This window comes from Cercospora beticola, chromosome 6 (assembly GCF_033473495.1).
Source record: "Cercospora beticola chromosome 6, complete sequence".
NCBI classification, from domain to species: domain Eukaryota; kingdom Fungi; phylum Ascomycota; class Dothideomycetes; order Mycosphaerellales; family Mycosphaerellaceae; genus Cercospora; species Cercospora beticola.
Genome location: NC_088940.1, coordinates 1,030,479 through 1,047,325, shown reverse-complemented (window position 1 = coordinate 1,047,325; position 16,847 = coordinate 1,030,479). Strand labels below are relative to the sequence as shown.

Genomic DNA, 16,847 nt, shown 5'->3' with positions numbered 1-16,847 from the left:
TGTGCCCTTGCAACGGATTCGCGGGTCGCACTCGAACTGGAACCGCCGTATGGATTCTGACTTGTACTCTACAGTCCAATGGCGACCTCCAAAGCAACGACGACGCTGCGCCGAGCGACCGGCATCGACATCACCAGGTTGCCGGCTGACACTCGTACCACCGAATGTGGAAGACCGAAGATGCTGGTCTTGATGCCGGCAGGAGCACCAGAATAGACTGGGCATCAGTGACTTCGCGGTCTCGGCCTCTCAATCTTCGATCTTGTGACCTGAGATCTTACGAGGGCACCATGAAAGTGCTGAGTGCAACAACTGCTACCATCTGGATGAGTGTCATCCGACGCTGTGCAGTGTGCAGATGGGGTTTGCAACTCAGCCTCACTCTGAGCCTTACATCCAAAGAGCAGTCATGTGTTCCGAGGCATCTGTGCGCATCAAGTTCAGCCCAGGTCAAGACTTGCAATTCCAGCGGCCACATCTGCCTCATCGCGCCTACTCCCATCAAATCCAATACCCTCGCAGCTGCCCTCAACATCGAATGTCACGCCAAGCAATTGCTTTGCAACCCATTCAGCCGTCCTTGCATGCAGACTGGGCTCCCTCAACTGCTCACTCTCATCTAGATCCCAACCTGCGAAGACCTCAGATCGTCCTTTCGCTAGAGCTTGGAAAATGACCAATTGGTCCCGCATGTGCTCGTCGACCCAAGCACCGGAAGCCCATTCGTTTGCCAGGTCATTCGTAACCTTCTCAACCATTTCAGTTGTTGCTCGTTGATGGCTTGAGATTTTGCGCTGGTAAAGCCAGTCTCTGCCGAGCGTATATGATCCTTGGCCATCTGGGCGGGGGACAGTCGCAACGAGTATGAAGTACATGCGCTTATCATGCTGACTGTTCTCGCACTCGATGATGAGCTTGTTTGAGGCTTTCGAACCTATGTCGGATAATATGGAATCTCCAAAGTGGTGCGAGGCGGCGGGCAGAAGCACCTTGCGGAAGTGCTCATGACAGCTCGTTGGTCCAATAAAGATTGCACGAAGATTGCTCGGCTCCAGCGGCTTGGTTTCGAGGTTCTGTGGCCTGTATTGGAATGCGGGCAGTGTGATTTCCAGTCGAGCAGGAATCTTGAGCGTGAAGTTGCCTATTCTGGTACCGCCTTGGCTCCACCCACGTTTCGCCAGGACTGATTCGATCTCTGGAAAGCCGATGGACCTCAGTGTTGGTAGAAGCACATGCTTGATGTATTCGTACGATGGCGAGCCAGAAACATTGGTGCCTCCACTGATACGCAGATACATGGGAGATTCCGTGGGGAGGTGCGTGAACAGAACGAAAGGTAGTATGGCCTGGAGGGCGAGACCAGTACTGCCTGCGGTGCCAATATCAAGATGACATTCGTAAAACTGGCCATCTTCGTTCTTGGAAATCTTCTTGAACACTGCCGGCACTTCACTCTCGAGAGTCCCGGGTGTGAAGGTAAGAGTCTTGCTTCCCTTGCCTGCGCCGGAGAGACGAGCATTGCATGCTTGCGCAAGCCATTGGACACATGCTAGGTGTTGTGGTTTCAAGCCGCCGCCGCCGCTTCTGCCTCCTCGTATGTCATGAATATGGACTGGCGTGCCAGTGAGTGCTGATAAACAGAAGGCGATACGAAGCAGTTGACCTCCTCCTTCCACTAGAAGCAGGTGCAGTAAGTAAGTACGTGTCTTGGGTTCGTCACTGCGTTTCAGCCATTCAAACAGCACAACTGCAACCGCGGCGTGCTGGTGCAGTAGCTGCAGTCAAGGCTGCCGGAGTATCTCGACCACACTTACGTGTTCGCCCGTCCAGTTTTAACAACTCCTTTGATCTTGCTCCATGTCTTGGCATGGTCACGAAAAGATGGTCGTCAGCCGCAGTGCTGTGCTGTGATCAGTGTTTTTGCCGCCACTTTCTTCAATGGCAGGCGCAAGACAAGTAGTTGAAGCATAGCATTCGCTTTACCAATGACCTTTTGATACGCTGGATCGAGGCTGAGGCCCGTGACTCACGCGCGGTGATCCAAAGCAGCAATTCAGCATTGTAAAGCTCCGCCACACATTGATTTCCTCATCCTGAGAGGCAGCCGGCAGACGGAGAGATTTTGCTATGCGATTCTGCACATCGAAGGCGCATTTTTCTTGTCATGCGACACCAGCCAGCTGAGTCGCAGATCAAGCAAAATGCTTGTCGCCATCCTCCGCGTCAACTTGCCGGTGAACTCTGATGCGAAGGACGGGAGTGATGCGATGCGTTGTTTGGAATTGGGCAGAGTTTCTGCTTGCTGCTACCTTCCGAGGCATGGGCAACCTGGATATGTAACGTGCTGCACTGCACGTCTTCACATGGGGTCGCGGATTGAACGCGTGGTCATGTTCGGGAATGGCAGAGACAAGTGCCGCCAAACAAGATGGCAGCAATTGTCCGAGACGTCACACTGCAGTGGTTGCAGTGAAGGAGGTTGGTTCGGCTGGGCTCGCGCACTCGTCGCGATGACGGACCAGGATGTCTGGTTCATGTGAAGGCTGCGCACGAGGCCCATCTCGCCCAACGACGGGCGGGCGGGCAGAGCGGAACACGGCCTCATCCCCCCAGCTCAGACTGACGGCGCTCGCAAACAGGTCAAGGTTGTGGGTGGCACGCGGATGCGCTGGTCTGCAGCTACGAGAGTTTCGACTGTGTGTGCAGAGTGCAGAGTGCAGAGGGAGACATGGCCTTGGCTGCGAGCGGCGGGACTCACCCGCGACGCAGTCATCTCTCCATCACTATTCACCACACGCGAGCTTGCGCCGGCGAGGGCAACTCAGGCAACAAAGCTTCGCGCATGTGCTGCTGCTGCCCAGCCGAGCGCGCTGCAGCGCCCGGTGCAAGAAAATCAATCAATGGTGCCCATTCACTCCTGCAGCATTACATCATATACCCAGCTGTCCAGACGGTGAAGCAGGCTGATCCCTCCACCAATTCACGACGTCCAGCCAGCGGAGCCAGCAGGTGAAAGCAACAGAAATGATGCGGTCGTACCCGCTGCACTGCACTGTTTCTTCGTCGTCGTGCGCTGCAGTTCTCCCTCCGCCCACCGCCGCTGCCATCGCGCGCCACGGTTGCTCATTCTTCCTGTCGTTTGTCTGCCCGCATTCGCAGCTGCTCCACTGCACCACTCTGGCGAACGCCGCTGCCACCAGCTGAGCTCACCTGACACAGCAGCAGCGGAACGCGCTGCAGGCCACTGCCAGACCGCGCGCACTTGGCCTTGCTCCAGAACCTGTTGGCCTCTCCGACTGTGCATATCAACCAAACTCCCTCTCACTATATACCATTTTAACGGCCGATAGCTTCTCGTCACCATGTCACGGCATCCTCGAGAGTATCCCGTAGCCGACCGTTACGATGACTCCCAGAGCGACTTCTACAGAAGACCCCGACGGGACCGCGATTACGATGACCTGGAAGTAGACATCACTCGCGAACGCTACCCAGACGAACGCCGATACCGACCCGAGACTGTGGTCAAGGAACGAGATTCCGTCCTCAGCGAGCGCCGTGCACCCCGCCAGCCGGACTTCTTGCGAGAAGACTATGGCAAGTCCTCGGCAGGACCTCTCGTCGTGCGTGAGGAGCGTCGCGAGGATGACAATTATAGCAGAGTGTCACGTAGAAGGCGAAGCGTAGAGTCAGCACGAAGTCGGCCCCCTCCAGCTGCAACGGAAGAAGAGACCAAGATCGTGTATCGTGAGCGCGAGCGCGAGCGAGCTCCACCGTATCCTGCCAGCCAGGCAGACGAGAAAGAGGAGATCATTTATCGGGAACGTACCCGATCACGCCCGCCTCCACGTGAAAGGGTGAGCGAGAAGGAAGAAATCGACATCAAGATCAGCCGTGAGGAGCATGAAGCCCGCTCACAGGCCTCTCGGAGCGATCCCCCGCCCGTGGAAGAGATTCGCTTCAGACGAGGCGGCGGTGATCGACCAGCACCTCCGCCCAAGACTGTCGAGAAGACGGAGATTGACATTCGAGAGCGCGAACGCAGTGCTGCACCTAGCCGGTCACGAGTGGAACGCGAAGAAATTGACATACGTGAGCGATTCTCGCCAGCTCCTCGGCCTCCTCGAAGTGAGCGAGGGGATGTGGAACGAGAGGAGATCATCTTCCGAGAGCGTCGCTCGCCGCCTGGCAGAGGGCGTGCGAAATTCGAAGAAATCGATATTCGGGAGAGCAGCGCTCCTCCCCCACGGCACCGTTCAGTCAGCCGACATCAGCTAGTCGCAAGGAAAGAAGAGGAGTGGGTAGTTCGGAGGCCTCGAACTCCATCGCCTCCACCCCCACGTGACTACGAGAAAGAGGAGATTATCATCCGACGCACGAAAGAGCGATCACCGTCGCCAGAGCCTGAGCCGGAGCCTGAACCGCCTCGAGAGCCAACGCCAGAGCCATCACCCCCGCCTCCACCGCCGTTGGAACCAATCTACAGGCCGCCAATCATTCAAGAAGTCATCACCCACCACCGACACATTGATCACGGCGTCGAGCGCGCTCGCTCGCCAACTCCACCCCCGCCACCACCTGCTCCTGCGCCACCTAGTCCGCCACCAGAAACCAAAGAAGAGAACCTTGAAATTGAGATCCGACGCAAAGGCACCCGCAACGGCAAGGCCTACGAAGAAGACATCCATATCGAGAAGGACAATTGGGAGCGTGAGGATCGTGCAGTTGAGCGCAAGCGTTCGGTCAGTGTAGACCGCAAGCGGTCCATGAGTGTTTCCACCCGCCGCCGCTCGCCCTCTCGTGATCATCGCCGATACGACGACGAACTCGACGAGGAGGCAGAGTACTACAATCGCAAAATCGCCTCTCGAGCATACCCCGGTGAAGCCTGGAACGGCGCGACCAGGGATTGGAGCCTTGTGGATGTGCCTCCCGGAACTGAACGAGTGCGTATGGACGGTGTTGGCGGAGGTGCGCAAGAGATCACCTGGCAGCGCTACAACGGCGAGAGGCGCGGGAAGTTCATCTCCGGTGATCGCGTGTACGAGTCGCCTTATGGCAATGGCTACGCGTCACCGCCACCACTACCAGCTCCAGCTCCAGCTCCAGCTCCGGCGCCGCCTCGTGAAGAGCGCAGGGACACGAAAGAAGAGATTAGGATCACTATGGACCGTCGGACTGGTGGCGATGACAGGCCCCGACAAAAGAAGCGGGATAAGATGTGGACTGAGGTGACCAAGGATTTGGTAATCAAAGAGGCTATCGACGAGATGGGATATGAGTTTGAAGAGAGCGACGACCACTTCTATGTCATGGAGTACCTAAAATACGTGAGTAAAATCGTCGGACTGAATCGCTCTTGGCAAACAGCTAACAATTGCACAGGAGGATGTTCTCCGCCTCGTTGAGATTACGGAAGACATCAAGCGCGAGCGTCGCGAACGAATTCGAGAGATCCAGTGGCAAAGAGAAGAGCGAGAAAGACTTCCAATGAAGGCCTTGCCCCCACCTCCTCCGATCCCAGCGCCACCAAGATCTGTTTACGACGAGCGCATCTACGAACGAGAATATATCATTGACCGTGATGGTCGAAGATACCGACGCTAGTGATTTCGAGATTGAGCAGCGCGATACCATGCATGCATTGAGAGAGACAGCGTTCAAGCGAAGCGGCCACGAGCGTTGCACGATCATAGCGAAACCCTGGGAAGGAAATAGAGACAGGCACGACAGAAAAGCAAGCAGCCTACGAAGTAACGAAAGCATTGAGCAGACGGCGGAGTTAAGAGTGGAGTGAAGAATATGGTACAGCAACGAAAGCTTGGGTGTGAGCGTGTATGCAATTGAATAGAAATTGACTATTGCTTTGTTCATGTTCGCTTTGATCTGCCGTTGGTTGTCCTCAATTCACCACCACGTCAAGAGCGACGTCATCCACTTTGACACGCGCCGCGACACGACGCGACATGCGCTTCCCACCACATGCAGATTGTTTCTTGACACTTTTATGCGACCCAGCACCCCAGCATGCGATAACATGACACGGCAAAGGACACGACCATGTCCTCCCAGAACTTCATCTCCTCGCCCATATCTCCCAATACGCACCGCGCTCGACGCAGCAAGTTCACATGGAAGCACCTGTCTACGCTCGCCCATTCCGCCACGAACTGTCCTCTGCGCGTGATAGCGCATATCGATCTCGATGCATTCTACGCACAATGCGAGATGGTCCGGCTGGGCGTGGACAACGACCAGCCGCTCGCAGTTCAGCAGTGGCAAGGCCTCATCGCCATCAACTATCCCGCCAGAGCATATGGTCTGAACCGCCACGTCACCATCACCGAAGCGAAAGAGAAATGCCCAGACATCATATGCCAGCACGTCGCGACATGGAAAGAGGGAAACGCGAAATGGGAATATGCAGATGATGCGTTCAAGGAGATTGCCGTCAGGAAGGTCAGCTTGGATCCATATCGGATTGAGAGCAGGAAGATTTTGAAGTGTATTAAAGATACGTTGCCTGCGGATAAGCAAAGAGTGGAGAAGGCGAGTATTGATGAGGTGTTTTTGGACTTGTCTGCGCAGGTACACGGTATTTTGTTGGAGAGATATCCGGAGTTGAAGGGGCCACCGCCGTATGATGATCCTTCGGAACCGCTGCCAAAGCCGCCGACGACTGTGCTGGATTGGAAAGCAGATGCTCTGGTCGATCTGGATGAGAAGCATACAGAAGAAGACGATCCGGATTGGGACGACATCGTAATGTTGGTTGCGTCCGAGATTGTGAGAGACGTGCGAGCTGCGGTGTTCAGAGAACTGAAGTATACCATGTCTGCCGGAGTCAGCAGGAACAAGATGTTGGCAAAGCTGGGCTCCGGTCACAAGAAACCCAACTCACAAACTGTGATTCGCAATCGAGCAGTTCAGCACTTTCTATCTGGCTACAAGTTTACCAAAATTCGCAACCTAGGCGGCAAACTGGGCGATCAAGTCGTTGCCGCCTTCAACACGGATACTGTCGCTGAGCTTCTGCCGGTTCCGATCGAACAGTTGAAGAAGCAGCTTGGTGACGATACCGGGTCCTGGCTATACGATGTCCTGCGAGGCGAAGACAACAGCGAGGTCAATCCACGCACACAAATCAAATCTATGCTGTCTGCCAAGTCTTTTAGACCATCGATCAACAGTTTCGAAGTAGCTTGCAAATGGCTGCGAATTTTCGTTGCAGACATATTCGGCCGACTGGTTGAGGAGGGTGTGCTCGAGAACAAGCGCCGGCCGAAGACCATCAGTATACATCATCGGCAAGGTCAGCAGACAAGAAGCAAATCAGGACCGATCCCAATGGGCAAGACTATTTCGGAAGAGATTTTGTTCGACTTGGCCAAGAATTTGCTAGCGCAGGTCATTGTTGACGGAAGAGCCTGGCCGTGCGCCAATTTGTCCATGCAAGTGGGCGGCTTTGAGGATGGTGTTACTGGCAACATGGGCATCAATGGTTTTCTGGTACGCGGTGAGGAGGCCAGGGCTATGCAGGCTGCCACCCTTCATCGCGAAGAATCATTGGAGAACGGGCCCTCCAAGAAAAAGCGGCGCATCAAAGTTGGCGGAATTCCCACTGTATTTGCACACAAGTACAATAGCTGGGGCAGCGATGTGGAAGACGAAGACGAAGAGGGCATCCCTCCCTCCGAAGGCACTCAGATCAAGGAGGAGGATCTTCTGGATGTTCCTACTTCAGCACACGCTGATGACGGAATCCCTCTCTGGGCACGCGGGCACGACTCACCCACACCCGCTGCCCTTGACGAGGAGGAACATGACTCTGACGATCTGTACACTTGTGATCGTTGCAATAAAAGAACATCGACAGCGGAACGCACCGAGCACGAAGACTTTCATTTCGCACAGGACCTGCAAAGACAAACGAGTCCTAGCAGACCTCCACCCAAGCCGGTTCCTTTGGCAAAGCCTGCTTCATCGTCGAAGGCGAAGGGGAAAGGGCGAGGAAAACCTGGCAGCAGCGGCGTCGGACAACCTGAGAAGGGACAGCGCAGACTGGCGTTCGGTTAAACCAACAGTACGTAGTCACAAATCAAAACAGAATCGAAGTGCAGATAGTACGGTAGGTCTTTCATTTTCGTGTTTATCATGATCTCGTGTCGTTTGCTATCGCTTGCACGACTGCATATTGGTCCAGTAAAGTCTGGAGGGCGGCTTGCACAATCTCACTTGGCTCGCCACGAATGGTTACTGCAGCGCCCCATAACATGTGCTCTGCACATCAAAAGTTGCTCCGTCGTCTTGCACAAGCTCACAGACTTTCCAGATCGCGGCCAGCTGTATTGCAAGGTGCTCCTTTTATGTCCGGCAGCATGCCCCAAGCGTTGTGTTCTGAGCATAATTCAGTCTCAGGCCTCAGGCTCTTCCGGCAATCAAGATGCTTCCTCGATAAATTCGTCATATCCAGCAAAGCATTCTTCAAAAATGTCCAAGGTGAAATTGATGATGCGTTCCATGATCCACGTTCACATGTCCTGGCATCGTCCTCTCATATCGAATCGGCAGCTGCGCAATACTCATCGGCCCACCGCTCAAATGCTCACTCGGAGGCGTCAATTCTCCACGAATATTCTGCGAAATATCTTTGGCGACATTCTCCGGTGTCGCGCCTTTCGATGACAACAGATAAACGAGTTTCGTGTATGCTGCTTCAGTCGTCATATCGTGTCCAAGTTGTATCCCAGCTTCGACGAGTTTTCGCGCTGGTTCGTAAGAATCGCTCACGCTGCCGTGAAGACATTGCGTGACGTTGACGATTACCACGCCGCGTTGAACGGCGGCTGAGAGGGCAGGGATTATGCTTAAAGGCATATTTCCTGCGCCGAAAGTTTCGAGGACTACGCCTCGGATTGTTTTAGGGGACAAGATGGCGTCGATGATTTGGGAGGTAATTCCTGGCCAGACTTTAATGACGACGACTTTGGATGAGTCCATGACTGGGACTGCTTTTCCGACTTGTGGCGGAGGATCGTGGAGGAGATTGTCCCAGTGGACTACGATTCCGGTTTCAGAGACGGTGGCTAATGGACCTGCGTTGGGGCTTTCGAAACCAGAATAGGAACTTGCGCTGATTTTTGTGATTCGCGTTCCTCGGAGGAGTTTGTGGCCGAAGTAGACGCAGACTTCGGGGATTTTGAGGTGGGAGGCGAGGACGATGGAGCCTAGGAGGTTGTCGGATCCGTCGGAGTCGGCGAAGAACATGCTGCGTTGGGCGCCGGTTAGGACTACGGTTTTTTGGAGGTTGTCCATGAGCATGAAGGAGAGTGCGGCGGAAGTGTAGCCTAGTGTGTCTGTGCCGTGGCAGATTACGAATGCGTCGAAATTGTCCTCGTTGGCTCGGATTGTCTGGGCGAGTTGGTTCCAGGTTGGAGCATGAGCCGTCGAGCTGTCTAGTAGAGGATCGAATTCGAGCACAGAACAGCGCACATTCTCGCCGTTTCGATCTCTGGGCAGTCGAAGCGTCGGAGCCTCGATCAATTTGCCGTGCTCGTTTGTTACCTTCGTAGATAAAACCGGTGTGCCGTCGTCGTATGTAGGATTGTGTCGCAAGCATTCGTCGAGGAAAAGTTTCGATGTCACCAAGCCGTCTTCGGAGTCTTGCATGCAAATCGTGCCGCCGGCGACTACGAGAAGGATCTGAGGTTCATTTGAGCTGTTCGTGGGTGTGCTTGTGCCTCGTGATCCGCTCAAGTATGATCTTCTGTTTGCTGAGACGAAGGACAGCAGCCTGTATATCCCGGATGACATGTCCGGCATTCTGGATGATGACGAGGTTGATGGCCTCGGAGACATGTGTATGTAAGTAAGATCTATGCTCGAGTAGTAGTAGAGTATACACTGATCTCAGAAAGGAAAATAGTCTATCAAGAGAGCAAGGAAAGTCAATGGTCCTTATCAAGACCCGACATGAGAGAGCACGGGAAAAATCTTTTCGATCCTCACCGCGAAACCCAGAGTTTGCTCCATCTGGGGAAAGCTATGGCGTGTGTAGTGGACCAGCATTGAGAGCGGGCGTTTTGCGAACAAGGCCACAGTGAGCCCGAAGAGTAAGTGCAGGCGTGATAATGCAGCGCTATGAGAAAGCTGTTACCCCTTCAAAATGCTCACTGGCTGCCGTGAGGTCAGGAGGCACGATGCACGTCGGAACAACTCGCAAAGCCGACAAAGGCCGTGCGCTGGCGCCAAGCAGAACCTGGCAGAAAAAGCCAGCGGGCGTCCAAAAGCTCTTTCGAAGCCGAGTCAGATTCGAGTCGGATTCGAGTCGACTCGAAGTTTTTGGCTATCGTCTAGCGTGAGGCTTTATCGCACCAATCACAAGCCAGAATCTGTCATCGGTCTTGAATGTTTCTCTCCAAACAGATGAGCCCTTCCAAGAGTTCCATGTCGACATCATTCTTCCAGGTAAGCTCCATCACCCTAGCCTCCAACTCACATGATGCAAACCAAAGCCCGCAAAGTGTCCGGTTGTGGTCGCTCCATCCTGGAAGCAACCCGCCGGGCACTGGACAGCGCACCAGTCGCTCTGCCAAAATCTATTGGATCTTGAGCTACATGCGTGATCAAAGAGAGCCCTGATTCACCCGTATATTTCTTGTTACAATGCAATTGCGAAAATGTAGCATTAGAAGCTGACTTGGGTGAAATGTAGCATTTCGAGAAGCACAGATCATTGCATTATTGCGTAGCATTTCGACATAATACATACGGGTATCGACGTTCCTGCCCAAGGCATCCGTTTACATCACGCACAGAAAGCGCATCTGACCTCTCCATCCACAACGAAGCATTGTTCGCAAAAGAGATTCGCCCTTTCGCTCACCGCGAGCATGTCTACTTCCCACTGATTTGTCCCTCGACAAAGTCCAACGCCTGTTCTTTTGAAACGACATCGATACTACTGGCTTTGTTCAGATAACTGACACCGTAGCACTTCTCGGCAACGTGCAGCATCTCCGGCCTGAACGTAGTGCAGATGAACTGCCCAGTCTGGCTTGATTCTTGCAGAAGCTGAGCCACAGCCGTGCGGTACTGTGCGTCCAGATTGGCATCGATCTCGTCGAAGAGATAGAAAGGTGCAGGATCTGAAGCCTGAATGGCAAACACGAGCGCCAGAGCACACAGCGACTTTTGTCCACCCGATAGTTGTTGGATACGTTGCTGCTCGTCGTGTTTGGAGTTGAAAGAGACGGAAATACCAATGCCGATGTAGTTCTCCACGCTGTCCTTCTCGCGCCCTTCATCGTCACTGTCGTCTTCTGCACCTCCATTTGCTTGGCGATCGCTGCGACGCTGTATGATCAACCTTCCCATACCAGCTGGCACGAGCTTTTCGAAGATAGTGTGGAACTCCTTGCTGACCTGTCGGAAAGTTCGTTCGATGGCCTCATCTTTGCGCTGGTCAAGGACTTCAATGAGCTCCTTGATGGAGTTGTCACTGTTATCTAGGTCGCGACGACGCTTCTCGAGCTCCTCACGTTGACGCTCAAATTGTGCAAACTGCTCGAAGGCTTTCTTGTTGACATGGCCGTACTTCTTGAGAGCTTCTTGTGTTTTGCGCAGGCGCTTGGTGGCATTGTCAGAGCTGAGGTTCGCATATTGCGGCGTGAACGCAGCCTCCGGCAGCACGCCCAAATTGCGGATGGTTGCAAGCTCCTGGTTCAGCAGCGATTGGAATTGTCCCCGCCTCTCCGCACCCTTTTCGATTCTGTTTTGGTGACGACGAATGGCTTGCTCAAGCTTCTCTAGTTCCGCTCGCTGCTCGGTGCGCTTCGTCTCTAGGCTTTGCAGTTCTTCCTGTGCACTCTCAATCGAGCCCTCAATCTCTTGCAGCCTCTTGTCGATACTGTTCAGCGTCTTAGTGGCGCGCTTGAGATCGTTGCTTCGGTCTGTCAGCCTGGCATTGACCTTGCCGGTACTATCGGCATTGGCATCCAGTTCTGCGCCTTGTAGTTCGTAGAGGCGAGGTCGAAGGTTAACATTCAGGATATCCTCAAGACTCCGCTTCTGAACCTCCAAGTCTGACAATTCCCGGCCAAGCTCCGCATATTGCTTCCTCAGATCTGGTAGCTGGCCGTTCGCTGCATTCAACTCCTGCTCCTCTTGGTTGCTCAGTGCTTTCTTAAAGTCTGCCTGCAACTCGGACTGATAGCTGCTGAGCTGAGTGCTGAGAGCACCCAATAAAGAGTCGAGATTCTCCAATGAGCGTTGCTTGCTTTCAAGTTCGTCACGTCGCTTGTTCAGGTCTTGCTCCTTACGTCGTAGCTCATCCCGAAGCGGACCGTAGCCACCTTCAAGCTGCTCTCGCTTTTGCTCGATCTTCTGATAGTTAGTTCTTGCTTTGGTGACTTTCTGGTCAAGCTTCTCGAGCTCTTGTCGAATCTCATCTTTCCGACCACTAACACGCTCGAGCTCTGCTCTCGCGGTCACGAGACGCTTCATGCAGTCAATGCGCGAGCGTTTCGTGTCATAGTATCCGCCTGTGAGCGCACCCTTCTTGTCCGATCGATCTCCATCAGGGGTAATAGCACTGACAGAGTGACTGCGAGCATATTGAGCTGCGACCTGCAGGTTCGGGCAGACAATAGTCTTGCCAAAGACTTGCTGCATGGCACTCTCAAATTCCAAATTGTATTTCAGCTTGCTGATCAATGGGACCGCATCGCTGGCCTTCGGAACATCGGCTGGCCGTGCTTTGATCCGGTTTAGCGGAGTGAAGGTCACTCGTCCACCTTTCTCGTGCTGTAGGACTTTGATGAGTTTTTCGGCAGTCTCGTCAGTGTCGACGACATAGTGAAATAACGAAGCGCCTGCTGTGACCTCCACTGCGGTCTTGTACTTTGGGTTGCAATCGAAAAGTTCTCCGAGGGGACCATAGGCGCCCTCTATCTCTTGCTTCGCGACGATACGCCGAACTGATGCGAGTCCACGAGCGGTATTGCTGTCCATTATGCCACCCAAGTCCCTCTCGGCCTTATCGTATTCCGCTTGTGCGTTGTCAATGACAGTGCCGAGCTTCGCCTCCTCTCGCCACAGCTCCCGACGTTGATCCTGGAGCTGCTCCGCTGCGTCCTTCGCCTGTTGAACCTCTGAGGAAATGTTTTGTTGCTCGTCGCCACGGTTTTCGATCCGATGTCGCAGTTCACCAATATCAGCTTCCAATTGTGAGATCTGCGACTCGAACTCGCTAATATCTTCTTCAGTCTGCATGCGGATAGCTTTTCTTGTGGCAAGACTTTCATTGATCGAGGCGATTTCCTGCTTCATCCAATCGTCGCGCTCTTTCTTGGTGCGGAATTGGTTGGGGCGTCCTTGTTTAGCATACAGACGTTGGATCGTGGCATTGGCATCGTTGATTTGCTGCTGGATAGCTTTGTTTTCATCTTTCTTCGCTTGATACTGCGGCAATAATTGAGCAAGTTCGGATTCATGCTTCTTGATCTGTTTCTGCACATTACGCAGCTCATTCGCACGTTGATCCTGCGCCTGCTGAGCCGTTGCTTGATTGTCTTGCATAGCTTGTACCTCTGATTCGATCTGTGCCTTGCTTCGCGATATGTCGACACGCTCCTCCTTGTATTGTAATTGCTCCTGCGCCAGTAGCTTCATCTTGCCCTGGAGACTGGTGATTTCGGCCTCAATCGCGTCCATCTGTTGTTCAGCGGCTTTCAGGTTGTCGCGGTTCTCCTCGTTCTGCTCCATTCCGCCATCGCGATCGTCGTCGATTCGTGCGATTTGTTCTTCCAGTCGCTCTTGCTCCTTGTGGTGAATCGTGTACTCAAGACACCTTCGCTCGCGGTCCTTTTCCTGAAACTGACGCAGCTCTTCCTTTTCTTCCTCAAGCTCTCCTAGTCTGCCACGAATGTGCTCAAGCAAATCGTCGATCTTGGCCCGCTTCTGCTTGGTCTCTTCCATGATCTTGAATGACTCTGCTCTTCTGCTCTCGTAGACACCAGTACCCGCCACTTCTTTCAGCATATTGAGTCGCTCCTGATCTTTCATGTTGGTGATCGCCGTTACTCTGCCTTGAGGCACAATATAGTACGGATTACTGCGACTGAAGCCGGCACTCTCGAGCAGGCTGAGCACTTCCTGCTTGGTGGTGTTCTTGCGGTTCAAGCTGTACTCGTCCTTCTTTTGCCCAATCGTTCGACGCAAGATGACTTCGGGGGTGTTTGTTGGAAATCGCTCATCGCTATTGTCAAAGATGAGTTCGACGTAAGCACTCATCACGGCTGAGCCGGTGCCTTCGTGGAGCAGTCCTTGTCGCTCCTCGCGACCAAGTTGCGTGTACTTGTCGCTGAGCACGAATCGAATTGCGGCGAAGAAGTTACTCTTGCCAGAGCCATTGCGCCCGACGATGACATTGTGCTTGGGAGAGAATGGCTCGATCACCGTTTGGTCCTTGTAAGACTTGAAGCCTTGAATGATGATCTGCTTGATATACATCGTGAGAGTGTTGAAGGCGCTCAACAGCGCGCGCCCAACGATTCAGCCAGCTCGGCGCTGTGTTGTGAAGAGTCGTCGACGGTCGATCGCAAATGTTGTCGCATCAATCAGTGTTGCGATCGAAGTACGCGACCGCGTCGCGTTCGAAGGACCCACTTTCCAGTGCGGTGGCCCGAGCGGCGCCTTTCTCCCACCACCACCACGCCTCACCTCAGCTCACTTCACTTCATCAGCTGTTCCCTCTCGTGGCCAGAGTATCGGTGCACATTTGCGGCTCAGCATAGTGCAATTGTGCTGGATGTGAGCAGTGGATCCCTCTGACACTGTTCAGCGTGCTATCTAATACCGAAGCAAGTTCCTCCGACGGCGAACGGCACGATCAATCTCTCCATCCTCCACTTTGCTTCTTGCTTGACTGCACATGCTCGCGGATCACAGAACGCTGGTCACACGGCCGAGGTACAGTGGCTATATGGAACTGGCAAAGGCTTATTAGCCGCGACACTTAGCACGTGGTAGAAATTTTTGCACAGCAGGCGGCTTTCAGATATATCCGATTTGACCAGACAGCTCACTCGCAGTCCAGGAATCTACCAACAATGGCATCCCTTCCTCAATCCATGCGAGCCTCACAATGCAGCGACCAGACGAGAGGCATCGATAAGGACATCCGTTACACTACAGACGCATCACTACCTGCAGAAGCGGCGTCACTCCCTTCGAACTCAGCACTGGTCAAAGTGGCATACGCCTCTCCCAATCCAGTGGACTACAAGCTACCCGAATCAAGCATTTATAGCACCCTGAACATCAAGCAAAGACCATTCATTCCATGTGGTGATTTTGGGGGAACGATCGTATCGACGAATCTTCCCAACCTCAATCCTGGAGACCGCGTCTTTGGCCGCAGCGATCCTCCGCTGTTCGGCTCCTTGGCTGAATATCTTGTTGTTCGAGGTGTCGAAAATGTCGTCAAGCTCCCTGATGCAGTATCATTTCAAGATGGAGCAACGCTGGGAGTCGCTGGGCTCACAGCATATCAATGCCTGGCACCAAATGTACGATCCGGCAACAAAGTTCTAATCAATGGCGGTAGCGGCGGAACGGGTACATTTGCAATCCAGATCGCCAAAGCACTAGGATGTTATGTTACGACAACGTGCTCTTCTGCAAACGTCGAGCTGTGCAAACAACTAGGAGCGGACGAAGTCATCGACTATCGCAACACCGATGTCACAGCTCACATTACACGACAAGGAACGCAATACGATCTGCTGGTGGACTGTGCTGGTACCCCTGCCATCTTCTGGAAGTCATCAGCATATCTTAAGCCCGGAGGCCGATACATCACCATTGCTGCGACATTGACATGGGCATTTTGGTCTGAAATGTGGAAGATGATGTATCTGCCCACCTTGCTCGGCGGCGTGCCTCGCAAGGCAGAATTCTTGCGACGTGTCACGAAGGCAGAAGACTATGCGAAACTTGCGCAATGGATTGCAGAAGGCAAGTTGAAGCCTGTGATCTCAAAGACTTACGACCTCGAAGACGCCAAGGCCGCATTCGTGGAGCTCAAATCGGGCAGGACAAGGGGCAAAATTGTCGTCAAAATAGAGAAATGAGTCTGAGAAGGAAGCAAAGATCCATCGAAGCTAGTTCAGCACACTATCATATTCCTACAAGCTCACATATGACACTCAGATACACCTACCCGTAGTACCCACCAGGGTACACTCCTCCCTTCGGCTTGTTCATCTTCTCAAAAGATTTGTGTGCGTCCAACAGCCAAATCGATTCCGCACGAGGGCTACCCGACCAGCCACTTGGTGGACCAGAAGCGCGAGTTATCTCGCGATCGAGGCCAGTACGCCAGCTGTCCTGCAGAAACCCTTTTCGGCCTGGATAGGAGTAGTCGTGGGGGCCGGAGTAGGTTGATCCCTTGCGAGGCATCATGGTTGCTGATTGTCAGAGGGTTGCTTTGAGTTTCGGGAATGTGAGAGTTCGCGTGACAACGTTGTCTGGGGCTGCTAGATGTTGTTGCAAGGGCGAGCAGAAGGAGAGAGCGCTGAAGGGGTATGTATAATGGAAGGCTCTCACTCTTCACTACACTGAGCACAAAACAGAATTGCGCCGTCATTCTGTTATGCCCGTGGCGTCAATGTTGCCACTGTTCAGCCACCACTTTCAGAGGCATTCACGACAGAAGAATACTACCATGATACGTCAGTGAAGAAACACCCAATTGAGTCAACACGATATCATGTTCCTACGAACTCAAGAATGGGTCTCCTACTGGCAACTAAACAGCCTATCTAAAACCATCCACCAGGATACAC

At 53.5% G+C, this 16,847-nt stretch overlaps 6 protein-coding genes across 6 annotated transcripts; 3 read left to right on the top strand and 3 right to left on the bottom strand.

Moving 5' to 3' along the window:
• Window positions 1-440: 440 nt before the first annotated feature.
• Window positions 441-1,869, bottom strand: RHO25_009518 (uncharacterized protein; the record flags this gene model as incomplete). Its single annotated transcript, XM_023601052.2, has 2 exons — window positions 441-1,675; window positions 1,815-1,869. 2 exons carry the CDS (start codon window positions 1,867-1,869, stop codon window positions 441-443), a joined length of 1,290 nt encoding a protein of 429 aa, XP_023454041.1.
• A 1,493-nt stretch (window positions 1,870-3,362) lies between these two features.
• Window positions 3,363-5,607, top strand: RHO25_009517 (uncharacterized protein; the record flags this gene model as incomplete). The annotated part of the gene is made up of 2 exons (XM_023601051.2): window positions 3,363-5,330; window positions 5,386-5,607. The coding sequence occupies 2 exons, from the start codon at window positions 3,363-3,365 to the stop codon at window positions 5,605-5,607; spliced, it is 2,190 nt and encodes a 729-aa protein (XP_023454040.1).
• A 453-nt stretch (window positions 5,608-6,060) lies between these two features.
• On the top strand, window positions 6,061-8,076 carry RHO25_009516 (uncharacterized protein; the record flags this gene model as incomplete). The annotated part of the gene is made up of 1 exon (XM_023601050.1): window positions 6,061-8,076. One exon carries the CDS (start codon window positions 6,061-6,063, stop codon window positions 8,074-8,076), a length of 2,016 nt encoding a protein of 671 aa, XP_023453419.1.
• A 408-nt stretch (window positions 8,077-8,484) lies between these two features.
• RHO25_009515 (uncharacterized protein) lies at window positions 8,485-9,822 on the bottom strand (the record flags this gene model as incomplete). Its single annotated transcript, XM_023601049.2, has 1 exon — window positions 8,485-9,822. The coding sequence occupies one exon, from the start codon at window positions 9,820-9,822 to the stop codon at window positions 8,485-8,487; it is 1,338 nt and encodes a 445-aa protein (XP_023453418.2).
• A 1,074-nt stretch (window positions 9,823-10,896) lies between these two features.
• On the bottom strand, window positions 10,897-14,511 carry RHO25_009514 (uncharacterized protein; the record flags this gene model as incomplete). The annotated part of the gene is made up of 1 exon (XM_023601048.2): window positions 10,897-14,511. The coding sequence occupies one exon, from the start codon at window positions 14,509-14,511 to the stop codon at window positions 10,897-10,899; it is 3,615 nt and encodes a 1,204-aa protein (XP_023453417.1).
• Window positions 14,512-15,110: 599 nt separating this feature from the next.
• Window positions 15,111-16,133, top strand: RHO25_009513 (uncharacterized protein; the record flags this gene model as incomplete). The annotated part of the gene is made up of 1 exon (XM_023601047.2): window positions 15,111-16,133. One exon carries the CDS (start codon window positions 15,111-15,113, stop codon window positions 16,131-16,133), a length of 1,023 nt encoding a protein of 340 aa, XP_023453416.1.
• Between the last annotated feature and the right edge of the window lie 714 nt (window positions 16,134-16,847).